Source organism: Gallus gallus, chromosome 11 (genome assembly GCF_016699485.2).
Source record: "Gallus gallus isolate bGalGal1 chromosome 11, bGalGal1.mat.broiler.GRCg7b, whole genome shotgun sequence".
NCBI classification, from domain to species: domain Eukaryota; kingdom Metazoa; phylum Chordata; class Aves; order Galliformes; family Phasianidae; genus Gallus; species Gallus gallus.
The window spans coordinates 1291477-1304784 of NC_052542.1; the positions used below are offsets into that span (position 1 = coordinate 1291477).

The 13308-nt window shown below is 47.9% G+C and overlaps 1 protein-coding gene across 12 annotated transcripts in view; it reads right to left on the reverse strand.

Moving 5' to 3' along the window:
• Positions 1-13308, reverse strand: part of PLEKHG4 (pleckstrin homology and RhoGEF domain containing G4) — an 82766-nt gene that overhangs the window by 24497 nt on the left and 44961 nt on the right. For 11 of the 12 annotated variants that reach the window (XR_003077171.3, XM_015279197.3, XM_015279198.4 and 8 more), the window contains 3 exons: positions 12440-12538; positions 11685-11833; positions 367-505 (listed from right to left, as the gene is read on the reverse strand). Coding sequence is in view for 11 of the 12 variants with exons in the window: in XM_015279197.3 (XP_015134683.2) it covers positions 367-505; positions 11685-11833; positions 12440-12538 (387 nt within the window). In the remaining variant the exon portion in view is untranslated. Of the gene's footprint in view, positions 1-366; positions 506-11684; positions 11834-11933; positions 12543-13308 lie in introns of those variants that run through there. The other variant, XM_046899591.1, reaches the window with a different exon arrangement.

A 13308-nucleotide genomic window follows, 5' to 3' on the forward strand; every position in this document is an offset into this window, starting at 1 on the left:
GAGAGTACTTTTAGTGAGCAGTGTGACAAGATACCCCACCTGGAGGTGGGGTCTACCAAAGAGCCACTACACTAGTCTTCAAGTCAAGAAAAAGCTCACAGATGTTTACGGGATTTGATACATCCACACTTTGACAGCAGCCAGGAAACTTTCACCTGGCATCAGAAGACATCACGTGAATATCAACTTGGTTCTCAGCACGGGTGAAAATCTACCCCAAACTCTTATGTTGAGCTGTTCTTCAGGAGGGTCTGCAGACCTTCTTCTCTGTCTTCACAGGACAGACAAATGCGTACCTGCTGTGGTACTCGCAGTCAGAGGGTGGCAGCAGGCAGTCACAAGAATGGACTAACAGGCATTACTTACCTCCTTAAAACATTCTTCCACTTTCTCAAACTCCATCACCAGCTCCAGCTCCTGGATGCGTTTATTTGACGCCATCACCAGCCGGTGAACGCCCTCATCGACTTGATTATAAAGCACACCAGCAGCATCAAGCGCGTCCCTGGAAGGGGACACACAGCTGGTCAGGGGTTTTGCATGAGGTCTTTCCCCCAGCACTTCATGCAAACGCAGCTGATAGCAGCAATACAGACATCTTCCCTGTGGGAAAAGAAATGGCCACCTCCATATGGAGAGCAGAAGGAAAATAGCACTGCTCCCTGCCCGTGATTCACCACTCTGAGATCCCACTGCAGATGACCTGGCAGGAAGGCTCAAGGCAACTCCTCCAAACACTTCACCATACCTGTCACGCTTGCTTTCAGAAAGGATACTCAGATCTTCACAAACACAGATTCTTGCAGCAATGGCTTTCACAAAACACCAGCTCAGGCAGTTTCAGTTTCTAAAACCACCATTTAAACTTAATACACAAACACCTGACACCCTCACCCTCAAAACTTCCACCAGCGAAACAAAAATGCCAAGCGTGCAGCATCTCAGCACTAAGAGAAGTTGAATTTCCAACTTTGTTCAGGGAAGATTCGAGGACTGAGCTCCCCAGGCAGCTGTGCTGCCCAGAACACAGCAGCCAGGCCAGGCAGCACCCTCCTGGCAGCAGCACTGTGTGCAGGCAGGGATGGAGGAACTCAGGGATTGAATGCAGACCTGCAGCCTGGGAAGTTTATCCATGTCAACACATTCCTTCCACAGGCCTGGAGCACCTCTGTGGCACAGGTCTGGGTGGATTACAGCTGGGATGCACGAAACAGGTGGGCATTTGAGGTTATCCACTGCACCCCTGAACTCCTTTTCTGCTTCTACATCTCCCTTCTTTCTACAAGTACAGACTGAAAGTGCTACAAACCTCTCCTGAGTGCCTCCTGCACTTATCCCAAACCAGCTTCTACATTAAAAACATTTCACAGCCTGCTGGGTTGTGACAGCATGGTTGTGTTGGCTTTTTTTAAATCATATTATTAAAATTATTTGAAAGACTTGTGAAACAGACAGGCAGCTAATAAAGTTACAGAGGCTTTGCTAATGGAAATGCTAATGAAAATTAATACATGCAATTCAGCATTCACGTTTACTTCTGTCTGATGTTATAGGCCTTGAACCTATAAATGCAACCAAATGCAAGCACTTAGTCACGAGCACCCCGCAGCTTTTAGATAGCACTTGTCATGAGGTGGTGCAAGAGTCTGGACAACTCTCCCTGCACAGCAGAAACCCACAGGATTTTTTCCATTCAGAATTCCACCCAACGTGCTACAGCCAACTTTGCAAACCTCAGGCTCTTAGACGCTTCTTTTTTCTCCCCCCCCTCTTCAAAATGCCATTAGACTGCATGAATTACTCCAAAGTGCAGCCAGAATAACAAATTGTTTCTGGACTAAGATCAGCGCTACTGCAGTGCAAAGGAGACAGGTTCTCTACAGAGCGTCTGCAAGCCTCCGTGGAAAGATCCAAGCTTACGGCTGCTCCTGTGTTTCCCCAACCCAGCCACCACCAAACAATGGCCATACTGGCCTTCTGTTTCGCAGCCTTTTCCTTGGACAGACCCAGATCCAACCCAGGAGATGTGTGTTACCACAGTGCAAGCTGAGCTCTGGGAGGTTTGTTTACAGAGCAGGTTCTGAAGGCAGCCATCAGCAGCAGCAACACAGCAAGGAGAGCTAATGAGAAACAGTTTGGGAGAGTGATGAAGTTGTATTTGGCAACTGCTTTCATGCTAAGTCCTGGTTTCTGAATGAGGCTACAGCAAAACACAACATCGACTGACAGATAGGCAGACACCCTTCAGTCTTACTCACGGGGGTCTGAAGTCCCTGCTGGCATGACGAAAGCACACTCACATCCCAAAAGCTCGTCCTGCTGGCACAGACAAGTGGACATCTGTAACTTCAGGCACCACAGGCTGCTAACTGCAAGTATGGGGACCGTTCTCTTGTGACGGGAAATGTTTTTCCAACCTGTCTCTGAGCTTCCAGAGAGAATGCCTTGGTGTTGATGTTCCTCCTTCGATGAGGCTCATCAGCAAGCCAGACTGGTTTGCTGGGCTTTTCTGTAAGGGGGTGCAAGGGGTGGGGGGAGTCCAAACACCCACCCAAACCCATGGTAAAGAAAAAGCGGTGGCCATCTTGTGATACAGCAGCTTGAAGCAAGTTTCAGCTCTTGCACTGCCCGACCTAGAGCACTGGTCATTACCCGATAGAGGGGAAGGGAGCCCCAGCACTACTCCTTCCCAGTGCTGGTGGAAAACGTAGAGCCAGGCTCTGCAGACCTCACTGAGGTCCAGCCTGCCCCATGTTTGCAGAAAGCTGTAGGAAAGAGCCAAGCTGAAGCTTCCAGATGAGAAGCAAGCACTCAAGCCCTCTGAGCCACCAATGCATCCCACATCCTGGCAATGTGACCACATGGCTGCACAGCTGCAGGTACTCTGACAACTTCCCTTCATCTCAGCAGATCCAACAGGGCTGAAAATGGCACTGTTACCACACAAGGAACTTTTGCTTTACAGATCCACAGATGTCTCAAACTTGCATCAAGTCAGAATCCAGGAATTCGGATCAAGATTCAGGGGTTTGCTCTGTAATACGGAACTTGATAGAGAATTCATCTCAGGCTAAGAGGGCCTGAAATGAACCCTTGTTTTCCTTTGTACACTACACGGCACTGTCTGGTGTATGTATCATTATCTAAAATTCTTACTCTTGTAATTTAATTCATCTTGTTTTCTGGGAATTCTTGCAGCAGGTTACTGATAAACTCATCAGAGCACAACGCAATGCCCTGAGCTGCCCCCTTCCTTGGCTCTACCCGTGAGCACACACAAGCCACCCCACAAACCTTCCCCAGAGGCACCCACATCCAGGCTCAGACCCAGGGAGGACTTGTACAGCCCTACGTGACCCTCCTCCCCCTCAGCCGGGCTCCCCCAGCATTCCAGCACCTCCAGCCCACGTTTCCAGGTCTGGCCGCACTGTTTTCATGCATTCTGTCTTGCCTGGCAAGCGCCCATGAAAACCTCAACATCTAGTTGTTAGTCTTCCACTGCATCTCCTAGGTAACCCCATTCATACACTGTCAGCTTCTGACAGTTCACTCTCAGCAGCCTGGCAGGCCCTCTAACATCCATCTTTTACACTCCTCCACAGAGGGCCGCAGCCCTTCCCACCCCGCAGCATGCAGCAGGTAGGCAAACCAAGTCAAACAAAGGGATCGCTCTCAGCTCATGGGAAAGTTTGGGTTTTGGATTCACTTAAGCAATTCCAGCTCTCACAAAGTATCATTTGGGCATTAGGCACGTTATCCCAAATCTCAGCACATCTCTTTACCCACGCACTCATGTCCACTCGCCAATACACTTTCTAACTTCCTAAATCATTTCTAGCATAAACATAACAGTGACCTGCAATGAGGAGTTTCATAGGAAAATTACACCTCACACACAACTATTGCTTTTTCAGAGACAGACTTCAGAGTTTTCCATCCCTGCCCCTCCCTGCTTTCAAGGCAGCCTGAAGGAAACAAAACATACAGAAAACGTGGTTCTACCTACACAAAAGGAAACAAAAAGACCTTCAGCACCTTACAGATCTTTTAATAGCAGCCCGAGTGAATCCAAGCAAGAAAAGCAGAGTTGTTTGAAGTCAGTGGAAAGTCTTGTCTAAGCCTGGGTTTGTTTGGATGCATTGCAATTTCCCCATACATGTGAGTGTGGTAATAAGAGTCTTTCACTGCATTCTTCCATGGTCAAATCATCCAAAGTAATTTTGCAATAGTGCAAAGTCAATATAATTTATAGCAAAAAGGAGTAGCTTGATGTCAGTTTGTTTCCCCAAATCCCGTTCTCATTGGGCAATTATCATTTCAGTGGAAAAGGTCCCAGACATCTCCAGTTCTTTTGGAGAAGCACCAAACGGTCGGATAATGGCAGGGTAATTTTAAACCTTTAATTTATAGAAAGGTCATTTCTGCCTGAATCCGTCCTTCAAAAAGCCTGGGAGAGTCACACTCCAGCTTTCTAAGCAAAAATACCTGATTTCACAGGAATACATGGCCACAGAGGGACCCAGCAGGCTTGCAGGTGCTGCAAGAGCCGTGCCTGCCCATGCCAGTGAGTGCCCTGGGAAGGAAGCAGCAAGATCATCTCTGCCTCTGTCTGCTCCTGGGACAACTGCTCTGACTGTGCTGTAATCCAGAAGAAGCACAGCCAGATGTTCCAATGTTAGCATCACCTGCTCTTCCCATCCTGGTGTGGAACTTTCCGAGTGGAAGTCTCTACGGGTTTTGGAAGAACGGGAATAGAATCTGGCAACTAAGGATGGCTTGGACATCGCCCAGGTCCTCTGTGCTGACACCTGGTTGACAAGTCACTCAGTGCTTCAGGAGGAAACCCTTCCAGCTTTGCAGAGAAAGTATCATATGCCCAAAGGCTGTTTTGCAGCAACAGAAATGCATTAGAGACTTTCCCGGCCATCACTGCGTTTTGGTAGCAGTGATGGCCAGAGTTGTAACGATCCCATAAAAGGAGGTCAGCCTCAAAGGCACATGCCTGCTCATCAAGCTGCAAAGTTTGCATGCTGCCGAGGTTACAATTTCAACTTGTTAAGGTAAAGCTAACGCAGGTACTACTAAATAAACTGTAATTATTCTCTGCAGCACCTACAAGGCCATGGTGGTTTTAGTTACCTAACAATGGCACTTGAGCAGCTGGCACAGCGCTCAGAACCCCAAAGTGTCCTCAGAAAGGTGCAGCAGCCAAACACGGAGCGTGGGGCTGCCCGTGGGACAGCCAACAGCGGGATGAGACCACAGACCGGACTGAAACCCAGAGCGCAGCAAACACGCTGGGAAGAACTCGCTTAATGCTACACACTGCAGACCGTAACTGCCAAGAGATCCCTCTTGTGGAGCACAGTTCACTCTGATGTGCATTTAGTGGAAATATGCTCCACAGTCCCTTTAAAAGCAGCAGCACTGACGCATACAGGTATTCAGGTGTGGTCACAAACTGCTGTCTTAGATCCTTTCCCCAGCCTCACTTGCACTCAGTTACAGTACAAGTGTGTTCACACTAGCTGATTTTAAACCCCAAGATCTATCAGAAAGCCCCAGCCCATCAAATCACCTACTTACAGGGTTCAGCTCATCCCACAGCAGAGCCCCAGATAGGATATAGCACCTATTGAGGACCACCAACTTGTGGTTTTCTACCAGCTTTCAAAACCTCCTATCTCCAAACATTACTCTATTGATATTTATACATGTTTTCAGGTTGGCTGCACTAGTGGAACAGCTGTGCCCCTCGAGTTAGGGCACAAGGCTTTCAAGATGTTCTGCGCCTATCTATATATACCCACCACCACAGCAAACCAGTGTTTCCCCAATACATCCTCTTTTTACATCATCCCAGTCTTTACAATATGTGTAATAGCAGTGATTGTGATATTAACTACCCCAGCAGCAGAAATATCCACCCCAACTCAGCAGGACTAAACACAGTGCCTGTGGGATGCTGTGGGCTGAACCAGGAACTCCAGGCAGCCCAGCTAACATCCTATATTGGAAATTTGTTGCCATTTTTTCCATGATATTTTTGAACAGATAAAAACAACTCAGCGTGACGTTCGTTACCTAATGCCCTGTTGGCATGACAAAGACTGCAAACAAGAACAAGCAAAACAGGAGCCTTCTGGGTAAAGTCCCACTGAATTCAGGGTAAGCAGCAGAAAACAAACAGAAGGAGACTGTGTCCTGAAAATCCTCAAAGAGCAACGAAGACTTACCAAAGAGCAGCTCTGTGAGCTCTTCCCTCCCTGCCAGTGCCACAAGCAGCTCCGCACTGCTTTCACTCACTCGGAGCAACAATGACTCCTCACTTTATGTGCAGAGCAACAGGGTTTGTTTAATGTGAGCCTAAGTGCTTTTTGCCAGGCTAAAACCACCACGCCAACACAGGGAACAGGTTGGACTGTCAAGAAAATGAATACCAAGCAGCACGGTGTGTTTGGGTAGAACTGTCCCTGCGTGCTCCTCCTCCTACCTGACACAAACAAATAGGAACATGGAAGAGCACTGCCACCCGTGCACTGCTGGGGGCAAAGGGTTCTGTGTTTGTCAGCATCTTCTGTGCCACCAGCAACAGCGCAGAGGCGTCTCATGGCAAAGCTGCTCAACTTTGAGGCTGGTATTTCTGCACAGGTTTTTATCTCACTTCAAGGAATGTGGAGGGTTTATGTGAACCTAAAGATGAAGGTCTTAGGATTAGGAACATGCAAAATACCACACAGCTCTAAGCTACCACAGCGATCCTGCATTTGCTGGCCACAGCTTCAGTCAGGCTTCGTGCCTCCTGCTGCATGTGAAAGCAAAGGGAGAGAGGTGCCAGTGCTACACATGAAGCAGGTGGCCTTTGGGCTGCCTTGGCAACTCTGCCTCACCTTGGAGCCAGCAGCGCCAATACAGCCATTAAACAGACATCTGGGATAGGAAGACCAGTGCAGAGGAGCAGAATGATCTTATTTTACAGCACAAATTGCGGTTGTGCTCTGATACAGAGTGTGCAAAAACATCTAAATCTTAATTTCAGAGGACACAAGTGAAGCAAAGAGCTGACCATGTCACTGGTGAGCTGTTCCAGCTGGTACTTATGTTCTGCCAAACCTGAAAGAAAAGTCTTCTCTGAATCTGCGTAAGTTTCAAAGTTTCTATTCACTGACCTCTGCAAAATCAGGTTGGGTGACAGGAATGACTGCATGGCTTCTCCACAGCCCAGACAATGCAGATCTGGCTCTATCACCACTTAACTGGAACTTCCCTATTGTGACCAATGGATGAGTAAATGCAGGGCGTTGAGACAGCCCGGTGCCTGGACCACAATGGGACAGCCAGGCCCAGGGGAGCTGCACAAGGCGGCCCAGGATCCTTTGCAGCTATGGATTCCTCTATTGCTGGAATCGAGTTGTGTTTAGCATCAGGAACCTGGCAGCTGATGCTCAGGAAGGCTGCTCGTTGCTGCCCATTCCCTCTGCTAGCATGTGTCCCCACCCAGGGCTCCCGTCCAGATCTCCACGCCACACTAAAAATAGCCAGCTCACAAAACCAGCTCTTGGCTGCCACCACTCCCCCCTCAAAGCACAGAGGCTAACTACACTGCCTTCGCAAACAAAAGGAGACTTCACTCCTCCATCTATTTATAAGCTGTTTATTCACAGCTTGCAAGCACAAATTCTTTTCAGATGAGGAGTTTGGGGAAGGGATTATGATTTTTCTGGTTCCATGTTGCACAGAGCCCAGCACCCAACCTGGTCATGCTTTCACCATCTGAGCTTTTCCTCCCTTTCTTCCAGCTCTCTCATCTAATCTCATGGCTACCATACCTGCCAGCACGTAGAACACGATGAGATTCCACTCCTGCACCACACTGAGAACACAGTTTTGCTGCTAGAACCACGCACGGGGCGTGTCCTGGTTTGACCAGTATAAGGCACCTCTAATAAAAAAATATTTGTTTTCTTTCCTCCACTTCTGACTCACAGCGTATCGAGAGGACGAAAGGCATCACTGGACACCTCCTGTTGGCAAGCGTTCCCAGCTCTTGGCTGTGCCAGAAGAGCAGTGTTAATGAGAACAACAGTGGAAAATGTCTGCTGGAAGACGAGGTTAAAAGCCTCTCTGCCTTGCTGCCCGGTCTCCACACTCATGTCTCAATTCAGTAAGAGCTCCCACTGCTGCTGCCTGGCTTCTGGCAGCTTCCCAAGGCTTACGATGGAAGTGGGATCTTCAAAACCCACCACAAAGTAAGCAGCGTGTTAGCACACCTCCTGCACCTGGCTGAGTGAGCTGCCTCCAAGGCACGGCTTGGTTGATTGTTACAGGAGATATCTCAAAGCCAGACACACCTGCTAGCCAACCCCACATAACTGATGAACGAGCCTTGTTCATAAAAGAATTCCTGTCCAAAAGTGCAAAAAAGTACTATTAATAGCATTGAAGGGCTGGATGTCTGCATGGCATTTGTCCACATTTAGTGACAAAAGCTTCAAATAGGCCAATAGACAGTATTTCAATGCCCAGAAAGGCTGGGACAGCAAAACTTGGAAAGCTTTCAACTGCTGTGCTAACAGACCTGGGGAAGCATTGAGCACTCAGTGCAGGAGTTGGTATGATGCAGATGTGCTGGGTTTAAACCCTGCCAGCTCCACTAACAATAAATAAGCAGCAAAACTGGCTTCAGCAGCTCACCTGCACCTCCAGGTCTTCCTTCCCCTCTTCAGATGAGCAGTTGGATGGGTACAGCTATCTTTTACAGCAGTACTTGGTGAGAAAGGGTATGTGGTCTCCAGGTCAGCTCATGCCGGGACCAGAGAAGGAAGAGTTACCAGTGGGAGCCACGGCTGTGGTGCTACAGCATCCCTCAGGGTAGAACCACACTTAGGGTCTCCTCCCAGAGCCCACATCAGATTTGAGTAGCAGTGAGGTCCCCCTGCTCTGTGTCACCAAACACTGATGGGCATCTCGGCTCCCTGAGAGGACAGAGCAGGGAAAGATGCCAAAACCAACCCCAAGGGAAGTTTCATTACTACTGAATGACAAGAGCAGGGCGTGTTTGCTATGCATTTCCGAATGGCATTTGGCAGATAGCATCCAACTGCACAGAGCACAAGCCTCCTTTCTTCCTTGTCTATTTTATTTACTATCTCTAAACTGCAATCAAGCTTTAGTTACATGATTTTCTTTTTGCTACGTGAAGCTACAAGCCTTAAGAGCTGCAAAAGTGGGCAGGTCTCCTGCTTCTGTAATCCCGCAGCAATGGTGCAGTTGGGTCTCTCCTTCCTCTTCGTCCCCCTTCAGAAAGATCAGCTTTTATCTTTAGCCCAGTACTTCTGGTTGGCATATTTTATCTGATTGGAGATACGACTGCAGAAAACTCCTGCTCTTGAAATTTCAGCCTCTATTTATATGCAATTCCTGCACATTTTGACAGTTCCCTGTTCACAGCTGGCCTCACAACTTCAGATTAGGAAGTCTGGGATGTCTTGAGTCTCTGCTTGATCAGCCTTTTGCACCAGAAGAGAGAAAAGAAAACTAAACCAGTGTGACAAGTGATTAACAAGAGCCAAAAGAAGACTTAGAAGGTTAAAACCATTTGATTTTTGGATGTATACTAAGATGGGGGAAACTGAAGATTTCAGCACTGATCTACATTTTACAATTCAAAGGATCAAAAAAAGCAACACCACGGGTTCTGCTGAGCGCACAGACATGACAGCACTGCTCCATTTTCACATGTTTCAGAAGTTCAGCACTGGACTCACATACATCAACAGCCACTCCATGCTAGCTTTAGCAGGCCAACCACAGTATTTCGGTACAGCTCTGCTTTGATCCTGACTGTTAAGGCAGCCCTTAAAAAACACGATGACAGGAGCCTTTGCAAGGTTAACAGAACCCAGAACCTCTCCTATCTGAACACCAGCTTGGACAGAAGGAGCTACGTGAGCAAGTGCAGAGCCATAGTGGATCTAAAAGCAGCAGCACCCTGTGCAGGGCTCTCTGGCCATGTGACGGGGTTTTACCCTCATCTGAAAGGATCCTGGAACAGTGAAGAGCCCTCTGCCCTGAGCACGAGTTGCATGACAAGCAGGCATTTCCTTATTTGAAAATACCACATGGATTTTAGTTTCTGCAACTGATCCACAAGCTAAAAAGAAAAAAAAAAACTTTTTCCGTCTGCTTTCATTTATCCTCCTCAGGCTGGAGAGAACCCCACAGCACACACTCCCCATTCATACTGGCAGGCACAGAATATGACCCGAATTAAACAGAGAACACACTACGCAGCCTCGGCATGTGCTCACAAACACCACGCAATCAAAGCACTGTGTGTGTGTGTGTGTTCCACCCCTATCCTTGCTAAGGTAATCAAAGCAGTAAATTATCCTTTGAGGCTCTGTCAGGTCAAGTTTCAAAAGTTGATAATTTCCCTGCACACGAACACAGGTCTAGCTTAAAACCAAAACAAAACATAAAAAGCATACATGTTCCCCTCATTAAGACTGTGAAGTTGTTGTGCGTTGCTTAAGAACAGAAAAAATAAAGCCACACCAAACACAACCACCCGCATTATCTTTGCTTCTCATGTTATGTCAGAATAAATAGGCTCTATTGTCCTCATTCTGCCCAAAACTGCACCAGGAGAACTTTAGCAGATCAGCAAGAGAAGTGTGCCCTCGTGGCTTACCAGAGCTGCTGCAGGAATCACAGTTAGCATGGAGAAGAAACGGTTACAGTGCTTGTTCCCAAAACGCCCACCCCTGCCTTTCCAGCACAGGGCAGCAACTCCCACAGCCATCCACTTGTCAGTGAGAAACATTCTTTCCCTTACACTTAGGTGAGACACCCTGCAAGCTATTTTCTTATCTTCACTCCGTTCCCTCTTCTAAAACCTCTCTGCCTGTGATGGCAACAGAGAGCTTAATTAGGAAGGCTGCAGATGCGTGGGGCCGTTCCTCACTCCCCACCACCCGCTATGCCTGGCCGTACCCACGCACCAGCACTTATCTCACACCCAGGCTGGAAGCTCCGGGCTGCAAGGGAATGCCTTGCTGTTTGCACAGCACATAGCACAGAGGACTTCACACGCTGATAGGCTTCAGGTGTTTGACAGTACAAACAGGAGTTGTGCAATGCCCCAGGGATTTCAAACAGCTGGCCTCTCTCATTCCCCCGCTTCTCGTAGCAATTCTGCAAGTGGGCAGTGAATATTTGCTGTGCAAACCACACCAATGTGAGAAGAGATCAGAGCTTGCTATAGCCAGAAAGCATTCCTCTCAGTTAAGGTCCTTGGAAATCCCCTTACATAAGGAGTGCCTTGGCAAATCAAGCAACCTTGGACCCAAACATCCGTCGCAGGCACCCTCAATTAAAATTTTTGCTTCAGAGGCACAGAAAGTATCCTTACCCTTTCCTCACTACAGAAGGTGTGGGATTTGGCTTGGAAAAGGAGCTTAAATAACCATCTAGATGAATCCACTCGCTAAGTTTTAGGACTAGGGAAGAAGCAGCCAGGATAAGAGTACAACTGTTACGCTTTTTCACCTTTGTTTTCAACAGAAGCTCTTGCTACCCAAAAAATAGCTCACTAGATTGTACCAACGGGTCATCTCCAAGAGTGCCACTGCCTGCTTTGTGCTCACCTCCAGCTCCTCTTTTCCCCCTCTCTGGGGGCTCACCTGTAGTCCTGGGTGAGGGTGACACAAGACTCCTCCTTCCTCAGCCTGGCCAGCAGTGCTCCACCCTCCAGCTGAAGCCTGACCAGCCGTGCATCCTCAAGAACATTCTTCATCAGCTGCCTGTAGTTCCTCAGCAGCACAGCAGCCTCCTGAGGGATTGCAAGAGCGAGACGAGCTGTTACTGCAACACAGAAGTGAAGAGGGGACCAGCAACAACCAGAGGCCAACCCAAACCAAACCACATCTCACCTTGTCCCACACAAAGAAAGAGGGAGTTTGGTTTCCAGGGCTGTTTCTCTCAAGCCTGCCAAGTCCAAAGTGATAAACAGCATTCCTTATGCTCTCGATACACCACCCCACCAGACTAAAACTGAAGCCCAGTTCCTGTTGTGCTCCACTTGCTGGGCACAGAATCATTTTTTCACCCTCGCTTTCCTCTGACAGCTAACTCCTGCTGTTCTCACAGCCTGGGCCTGTTGAAAGATGCATTCGTGTGCAGGAAGATACAGAGAGGCTCCTCCGGTTATCTTCCAACATTGTGATGCTGGGACACAATGCAGAACAGGCAGCAATTTCCTACCATACCAGTGGTTAGGAAGCGTCTCAAGAAGAGGGGATCATGCTTACAACAGCTCTCAGAATGCCCTGCCACTACACCTTTCACATTCAAAATTAGGGCTTTTTTGCAGCTCTTCGGCTTCCTGCTCTCTGCTGCCCCAAGCTCACCTCTGGTGTGAGGTGAGGGCCATGCTTACCTCAGCTCTTTCTGGTAATTTTCCAGATTCCACTCTATGAATGGCTCCCTGGAGGAAGGCACAAGCCCCTTGGCATCCCTGTAGCAAGTGTTCCAGTTTCTGTAAGAAGAAAGAACCCAGGCAGAGATTAATGTCTCACAGCTGATGAGAAAGCCATCTTTTCAGCATGCAAAAGGTTAAAAGGAAGAAAAAAAGCCAAGAGAGCATCAAACACGTGAACCCAAGGGTTCAATTACACCATTTGGCAAGGCTGGATGAGCAGAAAGAGGCCCATGAGCCACCATAGGCTTCAGATGCATCACTCTGTATGGCCCTTACAAACTCATGGCATGCCTGGACCACACTTTAGAGAAAAGAAAATCAGTGCAATTACGTCCCACCTTCTTCTACAATTAGCATTTCTCCTAACTTCCCACTAAGATGAATCACTGCACATGCATTTTTGGAAGAAGAAAACTTAGAACTAGTACTTGGAATCTCTACACTCTAAATTATCCCTCTTCTTGCTAAAAGTAGTGTAAATTAAAGGTTAGGAAACTGGAAAGCTTCCACAATTAAAGCACCTTAAACTACCAGCAAATCTGAAGGCTCTTCTCTTTTCTGGGGAAAAAGAACAACCAAAAGAACCATTTCACACGTAGGTGAGAGAAGACAGTACTTTTCTAAAAAGGCATTGTTATAAGCCTAAAGACTCACAGATGCCTCCCTCCAGCCACTGAAGTCAGGGAAGGGAGGAAAAGTTATTCAAAAAGAAGAGCAAATAAAAAAGGAAAAGGCAAATGGTGAAAGCTGCTGTTTGAGTTCAGCTGAATTCAACCGCCTCTTTGGAGTGCTGAACAGCCCCAGAGGGGACAGATTAGCAGGCAGGA